The sequence below is a fragment of the Coturnix japonica genome, chromosome 9 (assembly GCF_001577835.2).
Source record: "Coturnix japonica isolate 7356 chromosome 9, Coturnix japonica 2.1, whole genome shotgun sequence".
In the NCBI taxonomy this organism is placed as follows: Eukaryota; Metazoa; Chordata; class Aves; order Galliformes; family Phasianidae; genus Coturnix; species Coturnix japonica.
Window position 1 is genome coordinate 3,599,170 of NC_029524.1, and position 20,679 is coordinate 3,619,848.

Sequence of the window (20,679 nt, forward strand, 5' to 3'; positions counted from 1 at the left end):
TACTGAGGCAATCTGTGGTAGCCTCCTGGCTCTGTCTCATCCACCAACTCTAATATTCTCACTGATGCCACTTCTGTTTATAGCATGAAGCAGCCCAGCAGCTGGAAAGCTCCTTCACTTGGTCCTTTCAGCTCTAACCTCAAGCAGGGTATGTTCCAGTTTGTGGTTTGAACAGCTGCATATTGAGGTGCTGGAGTGAGCTTGGATTCTCTTCCAGGTGGGAAAAGCTGTATCAGTTTGTACTCTACGAGATACACTGAACCACTCCAGAAGTAGAATGTTTATCAGAAAAACATCCATCTGGGCTGCAGTTCGCATCTTCACCTGCACTGGTATTGCAGCAGCCAAGCCTGGAGAGGCAAGTGCTGCTATTGCTGAAGTGGTCTTTCAGTTGCTATTCAAAGCTACAGCATAAATTGCTCTGAAGTTGCCTGTAAGGGATTGTGCTTGTTGCTAAGCACTTAGAGGGGAGAGATCCTTGCAGATACTGGCACTGGATCCTATGAAGAGCTTGGCTCGGGCTTTTGGAAGGGAGGAAGTGATGGGCAAAAATGGTTCTCATAAGCTTATCTGTTTGATAGTATGCCTTTGAATTAATGGCTGAAATACTTTTTTCTTTGAAGCTCCTAAAAGACGCAGACCTGCACGTTCAATATTTGACGGCTTTCGGGATTTTCAAACAGAAACCAGTAAGTGCTGATCACTAACTTAGGGGTTCTCTGTTTGTTTGTTTTTATTAATACAAGAATGATTTCAAGTTAGTTTCCACTGTAGGCCGTGATAGCTTTCAGTCATTGAATATTTTTCAATTGCTTACTGCACATAAAATGTTCTTTTGGAATAATACTATTAGACTATTCCTTGTAGTGACAGTGCTGTTTGCATGAAACTTGATGTTTTATGGCAAGATTTCTTGGGTGAATATCACTGTCTTGTTATCTCTGAATAAATGGCCCTAGCCATAAAAGCCCATGTTACTTCCTGGCTCCCAGGCCTATGCCACAGGTATATTCTGTCCCCGTAGGGATCCAGTATCTGCTCAGAAATGGTTTGTGTGCTGTGGCCCACTGATGTTTCCTTTCACAACTGGAAAGCTTTAGGTCATGTTGTAGTTGATCGTTTCAGCTGACTTGGTTCCATAATATGCATTATACCACTGCATTTTTAGGTGAGCGGTTTCTGTGATTTACCTTATTTTATATAATCATGTATATGTAGGAAAGTTTTGTGTATGGGGATATATTCAACTATAAATACATCTTTTGAGTATTTTGTCTAACTCAGCTTTGTTTCCTCTTGGGGCTGTGCAGTTCGACAGGAACAGGAGCTACGGAATGGAGGAGCAGTAGATAAGAAACTCACTACCTTAGCAGACCTCTTCAGGCCTCCCATTGATCTGATGCACAAAGGCAGCTTTGAGACGGTGAGTTTTGAAGTTTTGGTAAGTTCCCTTTGTGGTGGCTGCGTGCAGTGTGGAAGCCCTTTGTTAAGCTGTGTATGTAGGACAATTAAAAGACCCATACCCATAGTGGTAAATATTTGATACACTACCTCTGAAGGTCTTAACTAACAATGGTAGATCACATTTTTATTATGTTTAAATGCCAATCCAGCAAATCACACTTGGTGAAACACTTCTGTATACAAGTGAGGCTGGCCAGAATGGAAGAACTGAATCTCTTGCATGATCCAGAAGCAGCTGAAGTAAGGTTGCTTTTTGGTTGGTGAGGAAAAGTACTTTGCAAGGAGCAATAATATAGCTTGCAACATAGCCTTGAGAGAAGCTCATGCAATTTTGATAACATGGCTAAATAATTTTGATACCCAAGCTACTTAAGTGTCTGTGTGTGGTGTTGTTGTGAATGCACAACTTTATGTCCCAAAGACTTTTTCTTGTACAAAATCACAGTGGTTGTCCTTTGCCTCTGGTGGCGATGGAAAAATTGTCTGAGAGATTGCCCCTTTAAGAAGGGGAGAGCTAAGGGGGCTGTTGGCTTCCAGTGATCTCAGGTATCACCTTTTCTATCTGTGCAGGCAGCTTTATGGATCTGGTCAGAATTAGTTATGGTATGGGTTAGGGATGTAAGCAGTCATTAGAGACTGTATGGATTGGTTTGGGAACATAGTGAACCTGTGGCTTGAGGGACCAATGAAGGGAATTTGCATAGGAACAGCCAGTGCTGCTCTGTACTGAAGTGTATACGCAGTCAGCAGCTGCACTCTAATCTCTGCTGTGGAATTTGTTTTCTAGTATTTCCTAATGTCTTACTGAAAACACATTAAGACCCTTAGCAGTACTTACTATGGCATCTGCTGTTATCATGCTTAGTTTCAGAGGATGACATAACTGACTGGTTGTGTTGTCATTCAGTCTTGTAAGTTTAAAAAAAAAAGGGGGGAGGGGGGGCCGTTGTATATACACACCTTGTCCTGTTCTTTGCAGTAACTCAAAGAGATGTCTGCTTTCTGGTATTCGTGTTTGCTTTTTTTCTGTTCTCATACAGTTCCATGTCTCATGTGTTACTCTTCATTTCAAAACTTCCTTGAAAAAATGATCTTTAGCTTCTCAGTTTGTGGCCCATTACCTTTTCCATTTTACTTTGTGTGACTGTACGCTGTTGTGCTGCTTCAGCCTGGGACAAATTCAGGCCTCCTATGAATCCCATGACCAGAATCCTCCTCAAAATTCAGTTCTAACAAGCTGCTGTTTGCTTCTTCCTTCTCTGTTCACTTAGATAAACACCTACAATAACTAAAGGAAGGCTAAACCCTACCACTTTTATTTTAGAGCTACATTGAGTGTTGTTTTTTGAATGATTGGTGTGTTCTAAGCTCTGGAGTGCTATGCAAGAATGTTCCGCCAGCATTGTGTAACTTACGATGTTATTCAAACTCAGTAATAATAGTGGTGTCTGGTCTTAGTAAGGTTTTCATGCATCTTTGTTGCTCAGTGTCTGTTAGGGTGATCTAACTTTGGTCTCCATAGCAAGTAGGCTCAGTTGTGCCAAATGAGAGGCATTTTCCTTTGAATGCAAGAAAAATAAATAACAAAACGCACTGAAGAACCGTAACAGTATGATGTGAAAAGCTGCTGTTTCATTAATAAAAAGTTCATTAATGTTTAACTTCAGCTCCATCGAAAACTGAGCCACTGGCTGCTAGTTACTCTATGCTGGTGGCTTGGGGCCGTGTAAACCAGAGGCAAATGACTGATACACCAGCAAGATGTTAACGTGAACTGTCCCTTCACTCCTATCACAGTATTTCAGAGAAACTGAAATGAAACTGCTGAGGGTCAATTCAGATTGCACAAGGGATTTTAGCTGACGTTTCCTGACTGTAAAACTGAGCCTTGATGTCTATCAAGCTTCACACCCATCATCTCTTTAACATGGAACCTGCTAAGAATAAGTAAATAAAACCTTTTTTTGCTTTTATGAAGCAAGTAGCAATTGTTCAGAAGCTGATCTAGTTTTGTATTTGAATAGTGCAATTATTTTTACATACAGTGCTTCTACACTGTCTAGCTAGACTATGTGTGCTGGTGTACCATTGGCTTGGGAGTGGCTGGGTGATGGAGAGAACCTGGTCTGTGCTGACCAAGGCAAGGACTGTAAGTGTAGTGTAAATAGGATGTATCTTGATAGGCAGATCTCTCATTCTGATTTTATCTTATCACCCAAACTGAATTATGCTCAACTAGGAGATGTCTGGAAGCTCACAAGATGCTGGCTCAGCTTCCTTGTTTCCCTCTGCCCACTGAAGGAGAGCAATGAATTTCAACAAAGCCAAACAAAAAACCACACAAAATGTATAAACCACACATGGTTCAGAAAATCAAATGAAAGAAGACATTGTTTTTAGTAGTACATGAGATAGAGTTTCTCCACTGGGAGTCAGCTGTGAGTGTAAAATAACTTTCCCTACTTTGGCTGGATTGCTGGTTTCTTGCCCTAAGTTGTGATGAAGAAAAAATGAGGATGCCTATAAAATGGGAAGGGGGAATTTAGGGGACGTGGATGGCTTTTTTGTATCTGTCATGTGGTGTTTAGGAATCACTGCCTCTTTCTTTGGAAGCTCCTACTCTGCTATCTAAAGTGTGAATCAGAATGCGTGCAAGGAGAAGTTGCTCTTACCCTGTTTGGGTGCTGTTTAAGTACTAGGTGCTTGTACCTCACAGAAGGAGAAGTGGTGGTGGTTGGGTGCTGCTGTAGTAAACAGTGCCAGCAGACGTTGCATGCAGGCTATGCAAACCAGCTCTTGAGCCCTGCAATGTTATTGTGGTCACTGATGAAAATGATCCACCAATATAATCTCTATACCCCAAATATTTCTTCCCTCTGCACCCCCTTACCCTTAGAGCAAACTAATATCTATGTAAGAGCGTGGTTATATGTGTATGTGAGATGGTAGCAGTGTAACTGTTGTCCTCTTAAATGTTAAACATGAAACCTATTGCTTTTACAAGGAAGTTAAAAGGAGTTTCAGGAGCTGGACCTGCTGTACAGTTGAAAACTCATCTTTCCAAATATTACCTGTGGAATTTCCTGCTTGCACCCTTTCAAGTGCAGTAGCTGGATGGAGGAGAGGAGGAGTCAGGTTTTCTATAATGTTAAAAAAATATGCAGAGTGTAGAAGAGTGAGATGCACTTCCAGGTATGCTAGTTACATATTTCTGAGTTTCTTCATTTACTCACATATGGATTACAGTAGAGCACAGGACTAAGGCAATGTGATTAACTGCAGCTGCATATTGACGATGTTCCCCTTAATCTTGAGTGGTACCTCTGGGCCTCATCAAAAACAGATTCCCTAGGATTAGTTCTCAAATCCTCCCATTAGTTCAAGATAATCTTTTCAAAACAAAAGCATGATGAGTGTGTTTAAAACCGTATCAGTTACCCAGGTGTCACCTGCCTCCTTTTTCCCCTCTGGAAATCAAATACAGGCTACGCACATGGTAACATTAGTGATGCCTGTGAGAACAGAATGAGTATTCCACGTTTCTACAGTCATATTTTTTTTTTCCTGTAACATTTTTCCTTTGTATAAAACAAAAATTGTCTGCAGGTCCTTTGGCCGTGCCAATGTATTTTATGGACCAAGGTCCACTGAGCAGTGAGCAAGCTTCTAGTTTAATATTTACTGGTTTACCAAATGCATGGAGGCTTACACTTTGTTGAGCTGAGTGGATGGGGATCATGCAGCTGTCTTGCATCAGACAGGCTGACTGTTCTGAGGTGCGCTGGCTAAAAGTCCATCTGAAGTTCAAAACTTTGGTTTGGGGAACAAACGCCCACCAAAACCAGCAAAATCCTTGGTAACATTCAAATTACTTGGATTTGCTGGTAGGTGCCTTGCCAGCAGGATAGTGAGCAGACATGTAAATATATGCATACTTTTGAGAGTGCATATAGAGTGAGAAAGGAAGGGACATTCATTTGCTAGTTCCAGTCTCTCCAGGTGGTAAGAGCATTCCTGCTGTTGATATAGCCCTCTTTTTTTCAACAGGTATGGCAATTCAGCGATCAGAATTACATTCTTGATCAAACTCCTACCATTATCTTGCCACCAAGCAATCAGACTATGCCAGCTTTGTGACTCAAACCAGTAAGATTTCTTCCTGCACCTTCCCGTCTTCCTCCCAACTTGCAGTCTGGATAAGGAGCATCAAAAAAGGATGCCGAATTTGGCAGTTACACAGTAATAGCGTAACTCAAAACCTTAAGAGAGAGGGGAAAAAACAAACAGAAAACCAAACAAGAGAGGAGGTCCTATTGCATTTATGCATATCCTCTGTCAACTGTGTTGTCTGCTTAAGTAGGAGGTGATCCACAGGTTTATCTCTGGAGTGAGCAGGTCTTTCCTCTGTTGTCAGATTGGTGTGGTTGACTACACTCTTCCCTGAACAAGTATTTAATTCAGTGTCTTTCCCCACAACTTGCTCCCCCGCCCCACTGCCAAAGCTGCTTTTCCCTCTCTGTGCTTGGCTTGTTGAACTCCAGCAGCTCTGTTCATCATTGTGATTCTGTAATTTAACCAGTCTCATTTAAGCAGGTCTTTCAGCCCTGCCTTCTGTTTTGTGGATGCCTTTGCTCTAGCTCGGTCCAACTTTCTCACTCTCAAGGGGTTTTGGTGAAAGTCCTGACACTGTTAGAAGCCATCACTGATCATTGCTGGCGCTGTTTGTGTCTTGCTCTTCAGTGTTAGCTAATGAAGCTTTTCTCTCTGCTTACAGGCCAAAGAGTGTGGTCAGATGCAGAACAAATGGCTCATGATAAACATTCAGAACGTGCAAGATTTTGCTTGCCAGTGTCTGAACCGCGATGTTTGGAGCAATGAGGCTGTGAAGAACATCATCCGGGAACACTTCATTTTTTGGCAGGTAGAATCACAGAATTCTGTGGGTGGGGAATTTAACGGAACCTCACTGATAACTTGATGTCCAGTCAGGTGGGACAGTGAAGACAGACTTCTTTGATTGGAGTGGCACTACTGGAGAACTACAGAGATTATGGGTGTGCATTTTAATGCCTAAGCAGCCTTTTACTTCTGATTGAAAATGTTAGTGCTTGACCACTAATATGTACATACACTGTTAGGAGTGCATGTTCAACTTGCAGAAGTTGCTGAGACTTGCGTTTACCATTTGTTGCATGGACTGCAAAAAAGAGAAGAACTCGGTCCGTTTTCATGATAGTTTGTGTTCCCTCTCCACTCAGTAACTTGCTTTCAATGTGCTGTTTTGTAGGTGTATCACGACAGTGAGGAGGGGCAGAGGTACATACAGTTTTATAAGTTAGCAGACTTCCCTTATGTCTCCATCCTGGATCCCAGGACAGGTAAGATAAGTGACAGTTACCTGGACTGCCAGTTTTGGGTTAGAGTGCTGTCATCTTTGGCAGTGTTAGTGTTACACTGCAACTGAACCCAGAGGGTTTACAGAGGGTTTTACTGTGTTTGTCCCTGAAGAAATGAAATAGTAACTTATGAATGCTGTAAAGGAACAAAACTCCCAAGCCTCTCTGAAATGCTGTTTTTGATTATGGTACTTGGAGCAGCTTATTGAGTACTTTGTGGAGAAATTGCAAATAGTACCACCTGGTGGTGAAACTCCAAAATCAACGTATTTTTGGTAATGGTCTTATAAAAGCAACTTGAAATCTTGTGATAAACTACCTTAAAACATTTGCCAGGTCCCTTACCCATGACATGAATACAGATCTGCAGTCCCATTCCTGTCACAGTAACTAAATGAGGCTTAATGATGACTTCTTACATTGCATCTGAACTTTCAAATTTCATTGTTCAGTCAAAAAAACAATAAATGTCTACTGTCCATTGCTTTTTGGACCTTTCTGTTTTGTGTGCCAACACTCTTGCCTTTTCTGTCATCATAGTAGGCTACTGTGTTAATGGTTTGGTCTCACGTTTCTCAGGAATTGAAGCAATAGTTAAGATATTCTTTTTAGCACTAATGGAAGCAAATGCTGTTTACCAAGGTGCAGAGTCAAAGCAGACTCTATGTATATCTTCTTCATCAAAATTAGTGTCTCGTGTTCTTTGGTTTTGATGTCCTTTCTGGATTCACCTTTCTCTTCTGAGAAAATATGCATCCAGAACTGAAAACAAGGCTTTTCAAGGGGGTAGAGGGAGGAAGCTCTGTTAATATTACATGGTGGCCTGTAGGCATCTACAGTCCCACAGATGTGGATTTCTGCATAGTACATGCACAGAAGTGAACTGATGTTTTTGACAGCTGCACTGCAGTCATTCAGGAGTTGTTGCTGAAAATAGACTTCATGATGCTATATGTTTCCTAGGCCAGAAACTAGTGGAGTGGCACCAGTTGGACGTGACGTCTTTCTTGGACCAAGTGACCGGGTTCCTGAGTGAGCACGGGCAGCTGGATGGGCATTCTACCAACCCTCCCCAGAAATGCTCCCGTTCGGTAAGTAGGAGGCCCTCTATGAAGACTGCATTAACCTGAAAGAAAATCTGCTGTGTCTGTATCCAGCTGTACTGGTTTCCAGTTCAGTAGTGTACAAACAGGCTTAATGAATTAGTGGAAGAGTATGCAAAAAATGAAAGTGGGGCACTAAGGGAGTGTTTTCTACCTCGATAGCTGTTTTTGCTATGCAGTTTACACTTAACATTATTTGTTTTGGGCTTAACAGTCATAGGATTGTATGTGTATGGGGAGAAGATGCATTACTCCATGTGAAGCTCCAAGGAGGAATCATTAAGCAGTTAAAGAATGACAGGCTTTCCATGCCATTTGTTCATGACAGTTTTAGTAGCTTCCCTTTGGAACGTTTGATATCATCTTGATTTTCAGTATGTCTGAAAGTATTTTTATGCCTTTTTCTTATGTCTGTGTTCAACAGGAGAGCCTCATTGATGCCAGTGAGGACAGCCAGCTGGAAGCTGCCATCAGAGCTTCGTTACAGGAGACACATTTTGATTCCTCACAAGCCAAGCAGGAGAGTCGATCAGATGAGGAATCTGAGTCAGAGCTTTTTTCTGGAAGTGAAGAGTTCATTTCTGTTTGTGGATCTGAGGAGGAGGAGGAATCGGAGAATCCTGCCAAGTTGAGGAAGTCTCCACACAAGGACTTGGGGTATAAAAAAGAGGAGATCCGGAGGCCTCAGCCTGAACCCCCTGCAAGGACTGAGCCTGGGACAACATCAAATCATAGAGTACTGCCCTGCATTGATGCAGGGGTAGCGGAGGAGCCAGCTGACAAGCCTGGAAGTACGTTGCAGGGCCTAGATGTGAATGGTGAGTGGCCACAGGCTTTGGCTTTTTGTTTTTTTCTTAATAGTGGCCTATGTTTTGCTTTTGTTCTGAAAACTGTTAAACCCTGACAAGCATAGTTTCAGCCCTTGTTTTGAAAAGCCAAACCTTTCCTTCTGTCTTGCTCCCTCCTTGATGCTGGATGTTTGGATGATTCGCTTTGCAAACACTTTGATGCAATGATCTCATGTTTCTCACTGAACTTGCATTTCTTAGTTTGAGACCTTATCGTTGAATGAAATTCACATGCAGGCAGCTGTGACAGGGCTTCTGCCAGTGCGGTAGAAGTGAAATAATGTCAGCTCCATCTCGTGCCTGGCTTGTCTGCCTTGAGAGACTGGACTTGTGCTTGTACAAACAAATCCCAGGAGTCTGTGTTACTCCTTGCAGCTATGAGCAGGGATGCAGCCCTGTGAGATGATCTCCAAGGCAGAGGTAGCGCAATATACTTTTCTCTGGGAACCCAGACTGATTTTGGTCACTATTGTGAACTCTGCTAAGTCTTGTGTATATTTTGAACACGTGCAGTACAAGTATCTCTTCAGAGACTGAAATACTGTGTGCTAAAAAGCTTTGTATTTGTCTCCAGTCCCTAACCCTACTCTTCTATGCAGTAAAGTGTGTCACAACCAACACCTACCTACAGAAAGCTCAATTCAGCTGCCTTGTTTGTTAACCTGTAGTAACTTCCTTTGTACTAGGACCAAAGGCACAGCTGATGCTAAGGTATCCAGATGGAAAGAGAGAACAAATTTCACTGCCTGAACAAGCTAAACTTCTGGTGAGTGTGGTTAATTGGAATTCCTTGTTTGAGCATGAGAAAGCTGAAAATGGAGAATTTATTTTTCTGTTAAATAATAATAATAAATAATAAATTTATCATTTATTTTCATCAATGATGACATTGATGAGAGAAATGTTTACAACTCTTGAAGAAAATGAGACTACACAACCTGGTCTGCAAAACTCCAGGTAGAAACTGACCTTGTTTCAGACTCATGTTTTCGTCCTTACTATTTTATGTGAAAGCTTTAAACAGAAAAAAAAAAAAATAGATCTACCATCAGCTCTCTTAATACCAAACGTCAGTTCAGAAGTCGACATGAAGTTCTGAGGCTGAAATAAATTCTGAGGGACACTTACTGTAGGAAACTGCTTTGTTTTGTCAGGCTTTCATTCTTACTTTGTCATAGCAATCATCTCTATAATATCTCTTAAGTAATCTTAACTTAGGCAAAACCATGTCCTTCCAGTCCATCACTTGTACGGCTGTATCACCCCTCAGGTGCTCCACCTGCACTGATACCCCAAGACATTGGAGCAGTGCTATGACTGTTCATTCTGCCTGAGTTTCGCTCTCTCTCACTGTACTCCTTGCCGTACTTCAGCCAATCTTCATTTCTCTGTCCTGTCTACCTCCTATTTTACCTTCTCATCTGCTGTGTTTGCTGATTAGCTTGGGAAATCTCTCTTGTGCAGCCTGGGCATTAGCCCTTCTGATGTGTCTGCTTGTTGGGTTTTCTCATACCCCATCATCCCAAATTCATATTACTTATATTAGTGTACTGTTATGTATATCTTCCTTCTGATTAAATAATCTGTTAGGTGAGGAATCACTTGGTAATTAGCTTCTATGTTTTATGACATACAAGGACCAAGTTATATAGCGAAGAAGCTGAGATGTGTATTACATGCAAATTTCCCTTCTCGGTGATAACAAACTTCTCTTTTAAGAGGAAACTGGGATAGTTTTGTGACACTTTTTGTGGGTTGTTTGTTTTAATTGAATGACGCTTTTTTTGCCTTTCTTCCTCTCTAGGCTCTTGTGAAACATGTCCAGTCAAAAGGATACCCCAATGAACGCTTTGAACTCCTCACCAACTTCCCTCGAAGGAAACTCTCTCACCTGGACTATGAGATCACATTACAGGAGGCAGGCCTGTGTCCTCAAGAGACTGTCTTTGTGCAGGAGAGGAATTAGCACCGTGGCCTGAGTTCTCCCAGCCTTCCTCCCCTCTCCTCTTTGCCTAGGACACCAACTCCTTGATATGCAGTTGAGGGTCATAGGATTGCAGTGCTGAAATCAGGCAGGCAGTTGTCTTGCCCTTCTTTCTCTTCTCCCCTTCTGCTCTAGCAACAATTGAGCGTGTTTGGAGTTCTGTTTTTGTTCTCAGATTGGGCCCTGCAGAGAGCATTGGGAAGAACGTCTTTCCTTTGTTTTCATGGGGTAAAGTAGAACGGTGATCTATGTATGTATCCAGTGTGCTGGGACTTGGAGTGGCCATAATACACACACCCTTCTCACTGCTATTCCTCATTCCATTTCATTTAATTTATATTTGAAAATACAGTGTGATAAGGCACTGAGTCACCTCTCTATAAGGAGAGAGTGTTATCTTTAGTACGATCTTTCCTTTGATTCTCTATGTGAAGGGTCTCCATTAACCTTACAGCCTTCTTAAGGGGATTTGCTTACCTAGCAGTCTGCTGAAACTTACTTTGGGAAGGAGTTGAGGAGCTGTGGCACGATGCTCTGTCCCTACCTAATGGGCTACTGGGCTGCATGTATGCTTTCATCATCCTTTAAATGCTGCCAGTGAACGCAGGTTTTGTTGTTGTTTATGAAAAAAACAAGGATCTCACCCTCCAAAACAAAAAAAGACTTGAAAAGCTGTGTCTACTGTTGCAGCAGCACCGACTCCTCCCTGCAAGGAGGGGGTTATTGTCTGTTTTCTCCCTTTTTTATTTGCTTTCGGGATTTTACAGCTGACAATAGAAGGTGGCGTGGTTCCATGATTGGGTAAAGATGTTGGGAGGGTGGAAAACGTGTAGTAAACATGACAAGTAGTTGGCTTTTTTCCCTCCCTCTCTGTATGTCACTGCTGCACCAAGGGTGATTAATTTATTAGTGGTTTTAGAGCACAGACTTCAGTTGGGCAGGACAGCAAGTTCTAGGCAGGGTTCCTGTCATTAATTCAAACCATAAATAGCCTTGTCAAAACTGTGGAAGGAATTAGGGCTTTATAAAAGACTTCATAGCCTGGTGGCAGCTCCAGGCTGCTATTGTAATCTTAATCTGCTGTCATTTACCACTAAATCTGGAAGGATGTATTGAAAACTACTCCTTTATTTGTGTTTTCATTTCAGCTATGAGAGCTGGCAGCAGGATTCATACAGGCACATCCTGTGTGTACACTGAGTGTCTCACCTAGGCACGGAGCTGTTTGTCACTTGTTGGTACAGTATAGGTTACAGGAAACAACAGTCAGTTACCACTGCCATCTGTGTGATGGATGTTCAGTCTGTTTATTAACAATTAAGAATCCAATTTAGCATTTTTTGTCAGGGTGGAAGCAGGAATATGAGACCTGCTGTAGCTGTTTCTGTAACTGTCAGATGATTGTACATGTGACTTCAGTGGCCAGAAGTGTTCTATAGCCTGAAACTTTTCAAGATATTTTTGCGTTTAATTTCATAGCAGCCTTCTGAATCTTTAAATAGAGAAAGCCATAGAGGATGTCTTGTGTTCCCCATGATATAATCATATGGTTGTATAAATTTGTTTTCCTTCTGCATCAACACCTTTGCATTCCACTGCAGGGTACAGTGTCATGAAAACAGGATCTGATGACATTTTCCTGATCAGCGAGCGATGTGACATCAGATGCCAGTTTTGGTTTGTAAAGAGCTGCTTTCACAGAGGCTGTTTTGCAGCATTAAAAGGTGAATGACAGGGTCTGCAGAAGAGTGAGAGTGTTGGTGTTTGGCCTCTGGAGCAGCAGCAGCACTTCTAAACTGAAAGATACCTGTAGTACTTCTAGGGTATCCAAATTCTTGTCTCAAACGTTGGCATAGGAGAGTAGGGCAGAAGGAAACCCATTCTGTGCAAGTATGATACTTCAAGTTAGGAAACTTCAGCTCTCCAGTTGAAATATCTTTCTCTGGTGTTTGTTACCTTGAAACTTGCTGCCTCCTCATCAATGGTTTGTTGCAAGGAAATGAAGGTGGGCTGCCAGCAGGAAACAGTTCCTGACATCAGCACGATGTTCTTGTCCCTCAGGCAGGCTGAGATGGGAGTGTGTTGAGTTTTCTTGCTCTTCTGTTGCTGCCTGCCTGTGTACAGCAGGGAGCCTTTGCACTTCCACTCGTGTCTCTCAAGCTGTGGCTGGCTGGATCTCAGTACTGGCCAGGGTGGGGTTTGCATCTGTTCTGAGCACACTGTTCCACATCAGCTTTCCTAGTAGTGAACTTAAACATACAAAACTGACTCTGTTGTTTCAGTCCTATGCCTGTTTCATTGGTAGCTTCTCTTCTGACCCTCCTCCCCAGTTTTTCTAATGTACATGGGGCTAGGCTGAGGCTTCAGCAATTAGATGTAAAAGATAACTAACAGCTGCATCAGCAGTGGGAAAGAGGGAAAACCGCATTGCAGGCAGGAGCACAAGCTTTAGTTCTGTTGCTGGAGACCAGCATGGCCCCATATTATGAGCCTCCCATTCTGACTAGAAGCTGTGGAGCTGACACAGCTTTCTTTAATCTGTGCTTAGCTATAGGATCATGCTGTCAGATCCAAAACACGAAGGTTCTGGGTTAGCTTCTCATCGCTTTTCTTATGCCAGGAGCAGTTCAGTCATCTCAGAAGGAACCAGAAGTCACACTTGGCTGTGGCAGGGTTTTTTCCTGAGCCGTCAAGACTGAAAGTCTTTTGTTTCATTTCTTGTCTTTTTCTTTCTGTTTCTTGGCTTTTTATCAGCAAATAGCAGTTCTTTTATAACTGATCAGGAAATGAAGAATGCGGGGGAAAAAAGAAACTACATTAAAAATGGGATTTTTCTTTCAGATATGGACTCAGAATTATATTGTGATAGTTCCTACTCATTTCTTCTGTTCCAAGAAATAATGAGCTGATCTGTTGTTCAGTTTCTTTGTTTCTCTGGCATGCTGGGGTTTTAGTTTTCTTTTGCTTTGCTCTGTGAGCTGGAGGCAGAGAGAAAAGGTCTTGAAGGGATAAGTGTCCCTTTGCATGCCTCTTCTCCTCATTCCTCTCCCTTTTTTCCCCCTTATTCTCACCCCAGTAAAAACAACCACAGCTCACATCATCCAGCTTTTCTCTGCTGGTGAAAGCTACGAAGAAACAGCACCAACCAGGGTCCAGCTCCTCAGGGTTTCATTCAGAGCTCTTTGGAGTTTGAAGGAGCATGTTTTGCTGGCCTGAAGAATGTGGCTGAATGTATTAACTAAGCTAAGCACGCAACAGCTTGTGACTGGGAAGGTGTAAGCCACCTGGGCTCGATTTAGAAAGAGCCTCGGTCATGGTTGCTTCTGAATGTTAAGTTTGAAGCTCAAATTGCTTTTGGCAAGGCTGCAAAAAAACACCTTGAATCCCTAATTGCAAAATAAGCTGAAGTTGGGAGGACAAAGCAGATCATCCCTCAGTGTCTGTGGTTTGCAGTGTTGTTTGGCCAGTTTGTGTGTGTTAAAAGGACTGCCATGAGCAGAGGTGCACTTAGACTGTGGAAGGCTTTTGTGGGTAGGGAGCTGAAAAGAGCTAACGTGCTTCAAGCTGCAGCTTCTTGCTGCTTGCAGTGAAGCCTTTGCATGTGCTCTTCATCCAGCTTGTTTTTTGTTTTGATGTTTACAGTCTAACTGGCTTAGTTTTACAGTCACAACCAGAAACAGAGCACTTACCAGCTGTACCTGGCTTTCTTTGCCAGTTGCTGTCAGCACATTTTTTTGTTGCCTTCCCACTCACAGACCTCCAAAGGTCCAGGGAAGGATTTTGGCTCTTCCTAAAGGTACCTGCTCTCAGCTAGGCTGACCATCCAGCTTCAACCCTGGTACATTCCCTCCTGGAGGAAATAGGGCATCTGAAGGCTGTGTCACAGGTTGCTGGGCATGCCTGCGTTGTTTTCATTAGGCTTTTAACCATGGTCTGTGATTTTATATTTCTGACTTTTATGGACTGAATAACGTCATGCTTCCTGGTGAAGAATCTGATAAGCTGACCACCTTGGTATTGAAAGTGTGTGTGTGTAGTAGTTTTGTAAAACAGAGCAATCTACAGAAGGGTGGCCGTTTTGGTTATGCACCAGCTCACCAAATTAACTGATTAATTAACTGAATCAGTGTCAGTGTACGTGGTCCTTTGCACCAAGTCATCCCAGCTTCTACATTTATGGGTGCTGTAGTTTGTACGCATGCTGTTGTCAGAAACTGGCAGCTGGTGTTAGCACTTAATGAATAAACCTCACTGCTGGTTAGCACTTAATGAATAAACCTCACTGCTGAAGGGTTCTCAGATAGGCTTCTTAGAAGACTACCATGCAGTTGTGTGCTTTACTGCTTGTCCTGCCTTCTGACTGTTCAAAACGTCTTGCCTGAAGTACATCTGAGTTAGTGGGAACGAAATAGAAAAGGTTAATTCTGAGAATGGGGGAACTCCTTGTCTGCTGGCTGGGATGCTCTGTCCTGACTCACTCAGTTTGTTCTCACTGAGGGCTGGACCATAGGGTTGGGTTGCAAGAACTCAAGAGCAACAAGGCTCCACCCCTTGTGGGGCAGGAAAGCACCATCATCCCTTCAGCTGCATTTTGACAGCTGGTGAATGCTGACACGAACAGGCAAAATGCATCTGATGTTTTTCCAAACCATGTGGGTCTCTGTTATCTGCCTTTGGGTGGGAAAGTCCCTGTGGGTGGGAGGATGCGTGTCATTTAAGGAACTTGAAGTAACGACTTGTTACTGCTTTCTTTTTGTTGCAGCTTTGTCCTTGTTTAATCCCTTTGTAATCAAGCTGGTAATAAGGAATAGCCCCGTATGCCAAAGAGAGGAGAGGTAGCTGAAATCTGGGTGGACAGCAAGGAGTGTTGTGAAGACTGGTATGCCTTGTCCAGCTGTTTCTCAACAGGAACGGTTTTCTGTAGGTGGAGTAGCTTTTGTCCTAAATATGATGCAAAACTGACATTCTGAGCCCTGTATTGGCCGTCTGTGTTGTTGGAAATTCATGTGGCTGCATTTAGAGTCAGCCTAGAAACATTTCAGTGATGGCTGTTAAGGTCTACACAAGCTGTAGCCTGTTGTTTTGTGAGGGCAGCTTCGCAGGGGCTGTCTCTGAAAGCAAGATCTCGCTGCATCCTGTTGCCTGCTCCCAAGCCTGGAGGTTAATGGATTCCCTTTCTGTGCTGTGCTGCAAGATGACTTTTAATCTCATCTCCTCTTGCCCGTGAGGTGCTTAGTGTCTGTCCCCTTCCCGTAAATAGAGCCATATGTATATACGTGTATATACACACACATACTTGTACTTGGAGGATGTGGCACTTAACATGAGTGCCTCGGCTTGCCTCAGTTTGATCTTCTGTTTGACACCGGTGTGTTATGAATAGCTGCAGAAGTTTGGGGTTTGGTCACTGATGACTGTGAGTGTCTGCAGTGCAAAGAAGAGCGATTTTGTATCTACTTGTGAAATGGTGCTGAGATTTTAGGGAGCAGCAGAGCTGGAGAGGAAGGAGGTGGAGCAGGGGGACGAGGTGCTATTTTATAGAGCAGCTTGATATGAAACCAGTCTGTGTAAAGCACGCCTCAGAGGCACAGTGTCTGATTGGAGACACTGGGCTGTACAGCAGATGACTTTCTTAGCAAGGCTGTGTCCTCTCCTGGCTGAACTTAGTTTCCAAATTTGGGCTTTGCCTGCCGGTTTTTACACTCGTCACTTTTTCCTTCAATGATGCAACTTCAGTGCTGGAAGAGGGAGAGAATTCATTGGGGTGATTTCAGCTCACTGTGCTGGGAGGGACCAAACTCAAGGAAACCTCTGATCTATATACACAACTGCTGCATTTTTTATAAATATATGTAAATGTCCTATTGTAATATTTGATCCTGGAAATAAAACAAACTGTTTTCACTAGATTTCTTCATTTCCTGAGGGTTTCTTGTTTGATTTCTAACTAGAGCCTGTCCCTGCATTATATGGAGAGGTTTTGAGTTTAATCTTCGTGGGGTAGAAGGAGAGGAAATGAAGGACTTCCCTGTTTCTGTGTATCTGACTGTTTAATCTGTTCGTACTCCCCAGAAAGCTTTGGAATAGGTGTCAGTGTTGGAGCCTTAAACCGGTGTTCCCTGTCACTCATTTCCAGCATGCACTCGAGAGAAGTGTAAATGTGCTTGGCTTGGCACATCCAAACCCTCAGCTTTCTCAGGAGGGGAGGCTCCAAGGTGAGTGAGGACACCCTTTGGGAAGATCCTGGCATCCGAAGGAAGCTGTTGTGCTCCAGGGCAATGTTGGAAGAGACTTAGTCTTCTGTTTTCAGCATGTGCCCCCCCCCACACACACCCTGCTGTGGTAAAGAAGGAGCCAACTCCGGTGTCTGTGAGTGAGGTTTGCTTCTGCACTTCTACTGATCTCTTAAACCAGCTTAAGAAAACATTTCCCGTTCTGACCGAGTTGAAAATACAATTTCAGCTCAGGCAGGGACCTGGGGGATCCATAAGGTGTATCTCACTCCCTCTTTTTCATGTGTTTTTCCTTTCCGCAGATCCTACTTTCAGCCTTCTGCCTTTTAATGGGGTTGGTTTACCTCATGTGAAGCAGTGATTTAATGAAATATCTGAGGAATTGAAAGCAAACGCCATATTGCACAGGTGCAGCGTGTTCGTGTTTCTTCAGTCTGGGTTTTCACCCCAAACTCAGCACAGATCAAAGCAGGTCACCTTGGGCAGTGAATGTTCCCACCTGTGGGTAAGTTTTAGTGGTGGAGACCGAGTTATGGGATGCTACCAGGAGGAGCAGGAGAGACACCGAGCTCAACTGGATGTGAATGTGGGTGGGGGCTGAACCATGGGCTGGGGGATGTGCTATGCTAAGGAGGGAGTCGTGGTGCTTGTGAAGCTGCTCCATCCCACACTAAAATCAGGTCTTTCTTTTGGTTACTATTAGAGAATTGGACCGGGAGTGGCTGTAAGGATCAGCGTTCTTGGGGTAAAGATCTGGTTGACGTCTCATGCTGAGTGGCTGGGAGGTGTGATTGACCATCCTGTGTGGAAAGCTTGTTGCTGTGACGTAGAGGACATGAGATAAGATTGCAACACATTTTCTTCCTGTTAACTGAAAAATGCTTCCTCTCAGCATAAGTAGAGAAAGGAGAAATGGAATTATTCCCTGCTGTCAGGCATCCTACATGAGAGTGCGTACCCTTTAATGCTCATCTGCCATGTGGAGCCTGAGGGCTACAGCTCCGTTTTCTATTTCTCTGGAGGCACAGTGCAGTTCAGGCAGGTTTTATAGTCTCAGTGTCCCTGTTATAGTTGGCCTGGAAGCAGAAGAAGCCATTCTGAACCAAGCTGGGCAATACCATTTGCACTTACCAGTATTCCTCCACTGGCTAAAGGTCCTATGCAGGACTCCTATCCATGCTGGACTTTCAACAGCAAGAATTGATGTATTTTCTTGCAGTCTGCATGGCTGGTGGGTCTCTCCCTGCCCAGGGAGCTGTGTTGCTCCTCCTGTGTTCATTTGCTTTCTGGATCTGCTTCCCTTGAGACAGTTCCGTTGTAAAGGAAACCAGTAGTGCTGCTGGTGGGGGCTGCCTCGTGCGGAGGGAGTCATCCTTCCTCATGAGCTGCGTGTTTGTGTGGATGATGGTGACACGACTGATGCAGTGGGTGGATGTCCGGGATGGACACGATAAATAGCACCCGTGGGAGATGCCTGTCAGCATTCTTAAAGGACGGAGCTCCTCTGGGGAAGGGTGAGAAGTTCTGGTTTCACGCAGCCGACGTCTCTACCAGATTTGCTCCCAGGTAAACCAGGAGGGAAGCAGGATGGTTTCTGCTGACACTGCTTGAATCCTTTTGCTTTAAGCCATGGACTTGGCTGGTCATTTCTGAGCTCAGTGAGGGATGAGATTCCCCCAGGGAGAGGGCAGCAGTGGAGGGGGAGGAGAAGTCCCTGCAGCAGGCCTGAGGTGGGAGCAGCCCCCTGGGTGAGCTCCAGGGAAGGAGGAGGAGGTCTACAGAGGGGTGATGGACTCAGTGCTGGGCCCTCCTGGCTCTGGTAGAACAACAGGAAGGGTGAGAGATCTTGGGTTTGTTACCAAGGTGGGAATGATGGAAAGCAGGAAGGAGATAGAGCCGCCTTGGATGGATGGGTGGTGGAGCTGGTGGTCTGCCTTGCAGCTCCCAGCTCCCAGCAGCAGTGCCCTCACATTGGGTTGGAGCCCCATTCCTCCAAAGGAGTGGGGCTGTGATGCAGCTCTTCCCATGGAAACAACCACGCAACACCCCACGGGTTCTGCTTCTGCAAAGCCAGAGCCGCCTCCTCCTCTCTTTTCCATGCAGGTCGGTCATGTGTGTAGGGAGATGCAGCCGCATTGTGGGCCCCTGCTTGCTGGTGCTGGGCATGCTCTCCGTGCTGGCCAGCATCCTGCTGCTCTTCCCTGGCGGGGCCTGGCAGTACCTGGTGGATGGGCACATCAGCAGGAGGGCAAAGATCATGCCGGGCACCTGGGGAGGCGGCGTCATGGTAAGCGCTGTGTCTTGCACAGCACCCTCCAACATGCACAGAGCAAGGAGACAGAGCAGCGTTGGGTGGCCTGCTCGTGTTTCCCTTTGTCCCCTCAGGCCACTTTCTCCTTCCTGCAGGTGCTGCTGGCAGCTACCCACATCACTGCTGTGGGATGGCGATGTGCCTGCTGCTCTGACTGCGGCACCCGTCGGAATGTAAGTCAGCATCAGCATAGAGGTGGTACCAAACAGTGCGGGGTGGGACGTGGTGGGGCGTCCCCTCTCCTGTGGGTGTGTGGTGAGGGATTGTAGGGTGCCTCCTCTCCCTTGGTGGGACGTTATATGGTTCCGCCTCAGCTGTGTCCCCGTGGTAGGACATTGCATGGTGTCCTCTCCACTGTCCTGTGGAGGGACATCGCACAGTGTCCCCTCTGCTGTGGCCATGTGGTGGTAACCTCACGGTGGGATGTCTGGGGAAGGCCACCTCTCATGGGCACGCAGTGAGTCATTGCATGGTGCCACCTGCCCTCTGGCTCCATGGTGGAACGCTGCATGGTGTCCCCTCAGCCATGTCCCCGCAGTGGGATGCTGTGTGATGCCCAGCCTCCTGAAGGTCGGGACATGAGCACGGGCTCCTCCTCCCTGCCCTCTTCTACCCATCTCTAACCCCCACGCTCCCTGCAGGCCTTCCTCTCCGTTGTCCTCTCCAAGCTGGCTCTCCTGGGCTCTGCCGCCTGCTTCTTTTTCTCGGGGCTGGGCCTGACCGACGGCCCCCTCTGCCTCTACAACACAACTGAACCCAGTAATGGCCTCGTCTGGGACTACCCCTTCGTGGACACACCTGGCGACAGGTACAGAGCCCTCACACTGTCAGCAGCAAAAGGAGGGCCATGGAGGGGAAGGCCTCGTGTGGCTCATCCCCTCCCTCTCATGGCACAGGGGCTTGGCGGATTCCTACCTGTTCTACCCGAGCACCTGGAGCACCTGCCTGGAGCCGGTGGGCATCGTGGCGTGGCACGTCACCTTCTTCTCCCTCCTGCTGCTTATCAGTGCTGCTGAGATGCTGCTAACCTTCCTGCAGATCATCAATGGCTGCGCCGGGTGCCTCTGCGGCTTCTGCGAGGGGAAGGAGGCAGGGCTGTCCCGTGTGCCTGGAGTCAGGTGAGACCACGTGAGAGCAGACCGCTTCTGCTCAGCCCATGTCTTCCATTCCACAACACACCTGAGCCACGTATGTAAATAAAAGCCTAATTTATTTTTGTTAAGCTGGTTGTCCCTCATGTGATGGGGCAGCTCGGGCTCCCAGCTTGGACAGGGCTGGGGCCATGGATAGAGGTGTGCTGGAGGAGAGGCAGTGCTGGAAATGGGGTGCAGGTCCCTCAT

At 45.1% G+C, this 20,679-nt stretch overlaps 2 protein-coding genes across 3 annotated transcripts in view; both read left to right on the forward strand.

The window, feature by feature from the left end:
* The window catches only part of UBXN7 (UBX domain protein 7), a 20,914-nt gene extending 4,210 nt beyond the window's left edge, over positions 1-16,704 (forward strand). Inside the window, exons 4-11 of the mRNA XM_015871112.1 lie at positions 624-689; positions 1,311-1,423; positions 6,239-6,385; positions 6,752-6,842; positions 7,824-7,951; positions 8,388-8,781; positions 9,498-9,577; positions 10,616-16,704. Coding sequence (XP_015726598.1) covers positions 624-689; positions 1,311-1,423; positions 6,239-6,385; positions 6,752-6,842; positions 7,824-7,951; positions 8,388-8,781; positions 9,498-9,577; positions 10,616-10,777 — 1,181 coding nt within the window. The 3' untranslated portion in view covers positions 10,778-16,704. The remainder of the gene's footprint in view (positions 1-623; positions 690-1,310; positions 1,424-6,238; positions 6,386-6,751; positions 6,843-7,823; positions 7,952-8,387; positions 8,782-9,497; positions 9,578-10,615) is intronic.
* A 154-nt stretch (positions 16,705-16,858) lies between these two features.
* On the forward strand, positions 16,859-20,561 carry TM4SF19 (transmembrane 4 L six family member 19). Of its 2 annotated transcripts, XM_015871119.1 has the most exons (5): positions 16,859-18,594; positions 19,132-19,315; positions 19,435-19,512; positions 19,981-20,147; positions 20,236-20,561. In XM_015871119.1, exons 1-5 carry the CDS (start codon positions 18,461-18,463, stop codon positions 20,459-20,461), a joined length of 789 nt encoding a protein of 262 aa, XP_015726605.1. In that variant the 5' UTR covers positions 16,859-18,460; the 3' UTR covers positions 20,462-20,561. The 2 variants fall into 2 exon arrangements, with proteins under 2 accessions (XP_015726605.1, XP_015726604.1); XM_015871118.1 differs by having other exon boundaries at positions 16,859-19,315.
* The last annotated feature ends 118 nt before the right edge of the window (positions 20,562-20,679 follow it).

Excerpts from the sequence above, each read along its gene's own strand:
- TM4SF19 (XM_015871118.1), top strand. The coding sequence starts at position 18,938 with ATGGGTGGTGGAGCTGGTGGTCTGCCTTGCAGCTCCCAGCTCCCAGCA. Across the intron at positions 19,316-19,434 it reads CCTGGGGAGGCGGCGTCATG|GTGCTGCTGGCAGCTACCCA; the intron begins GTAAGCGCTGTG and ends TCCTTCCTGCAG. Across the intron at positions 20,148-20,235 it reads GTGGACACACCTGGCGACAG|GGGCTTGGCGGATTCCTACC; the intron begins GTACAGAGCCCT and ends CTCATGGCACAG.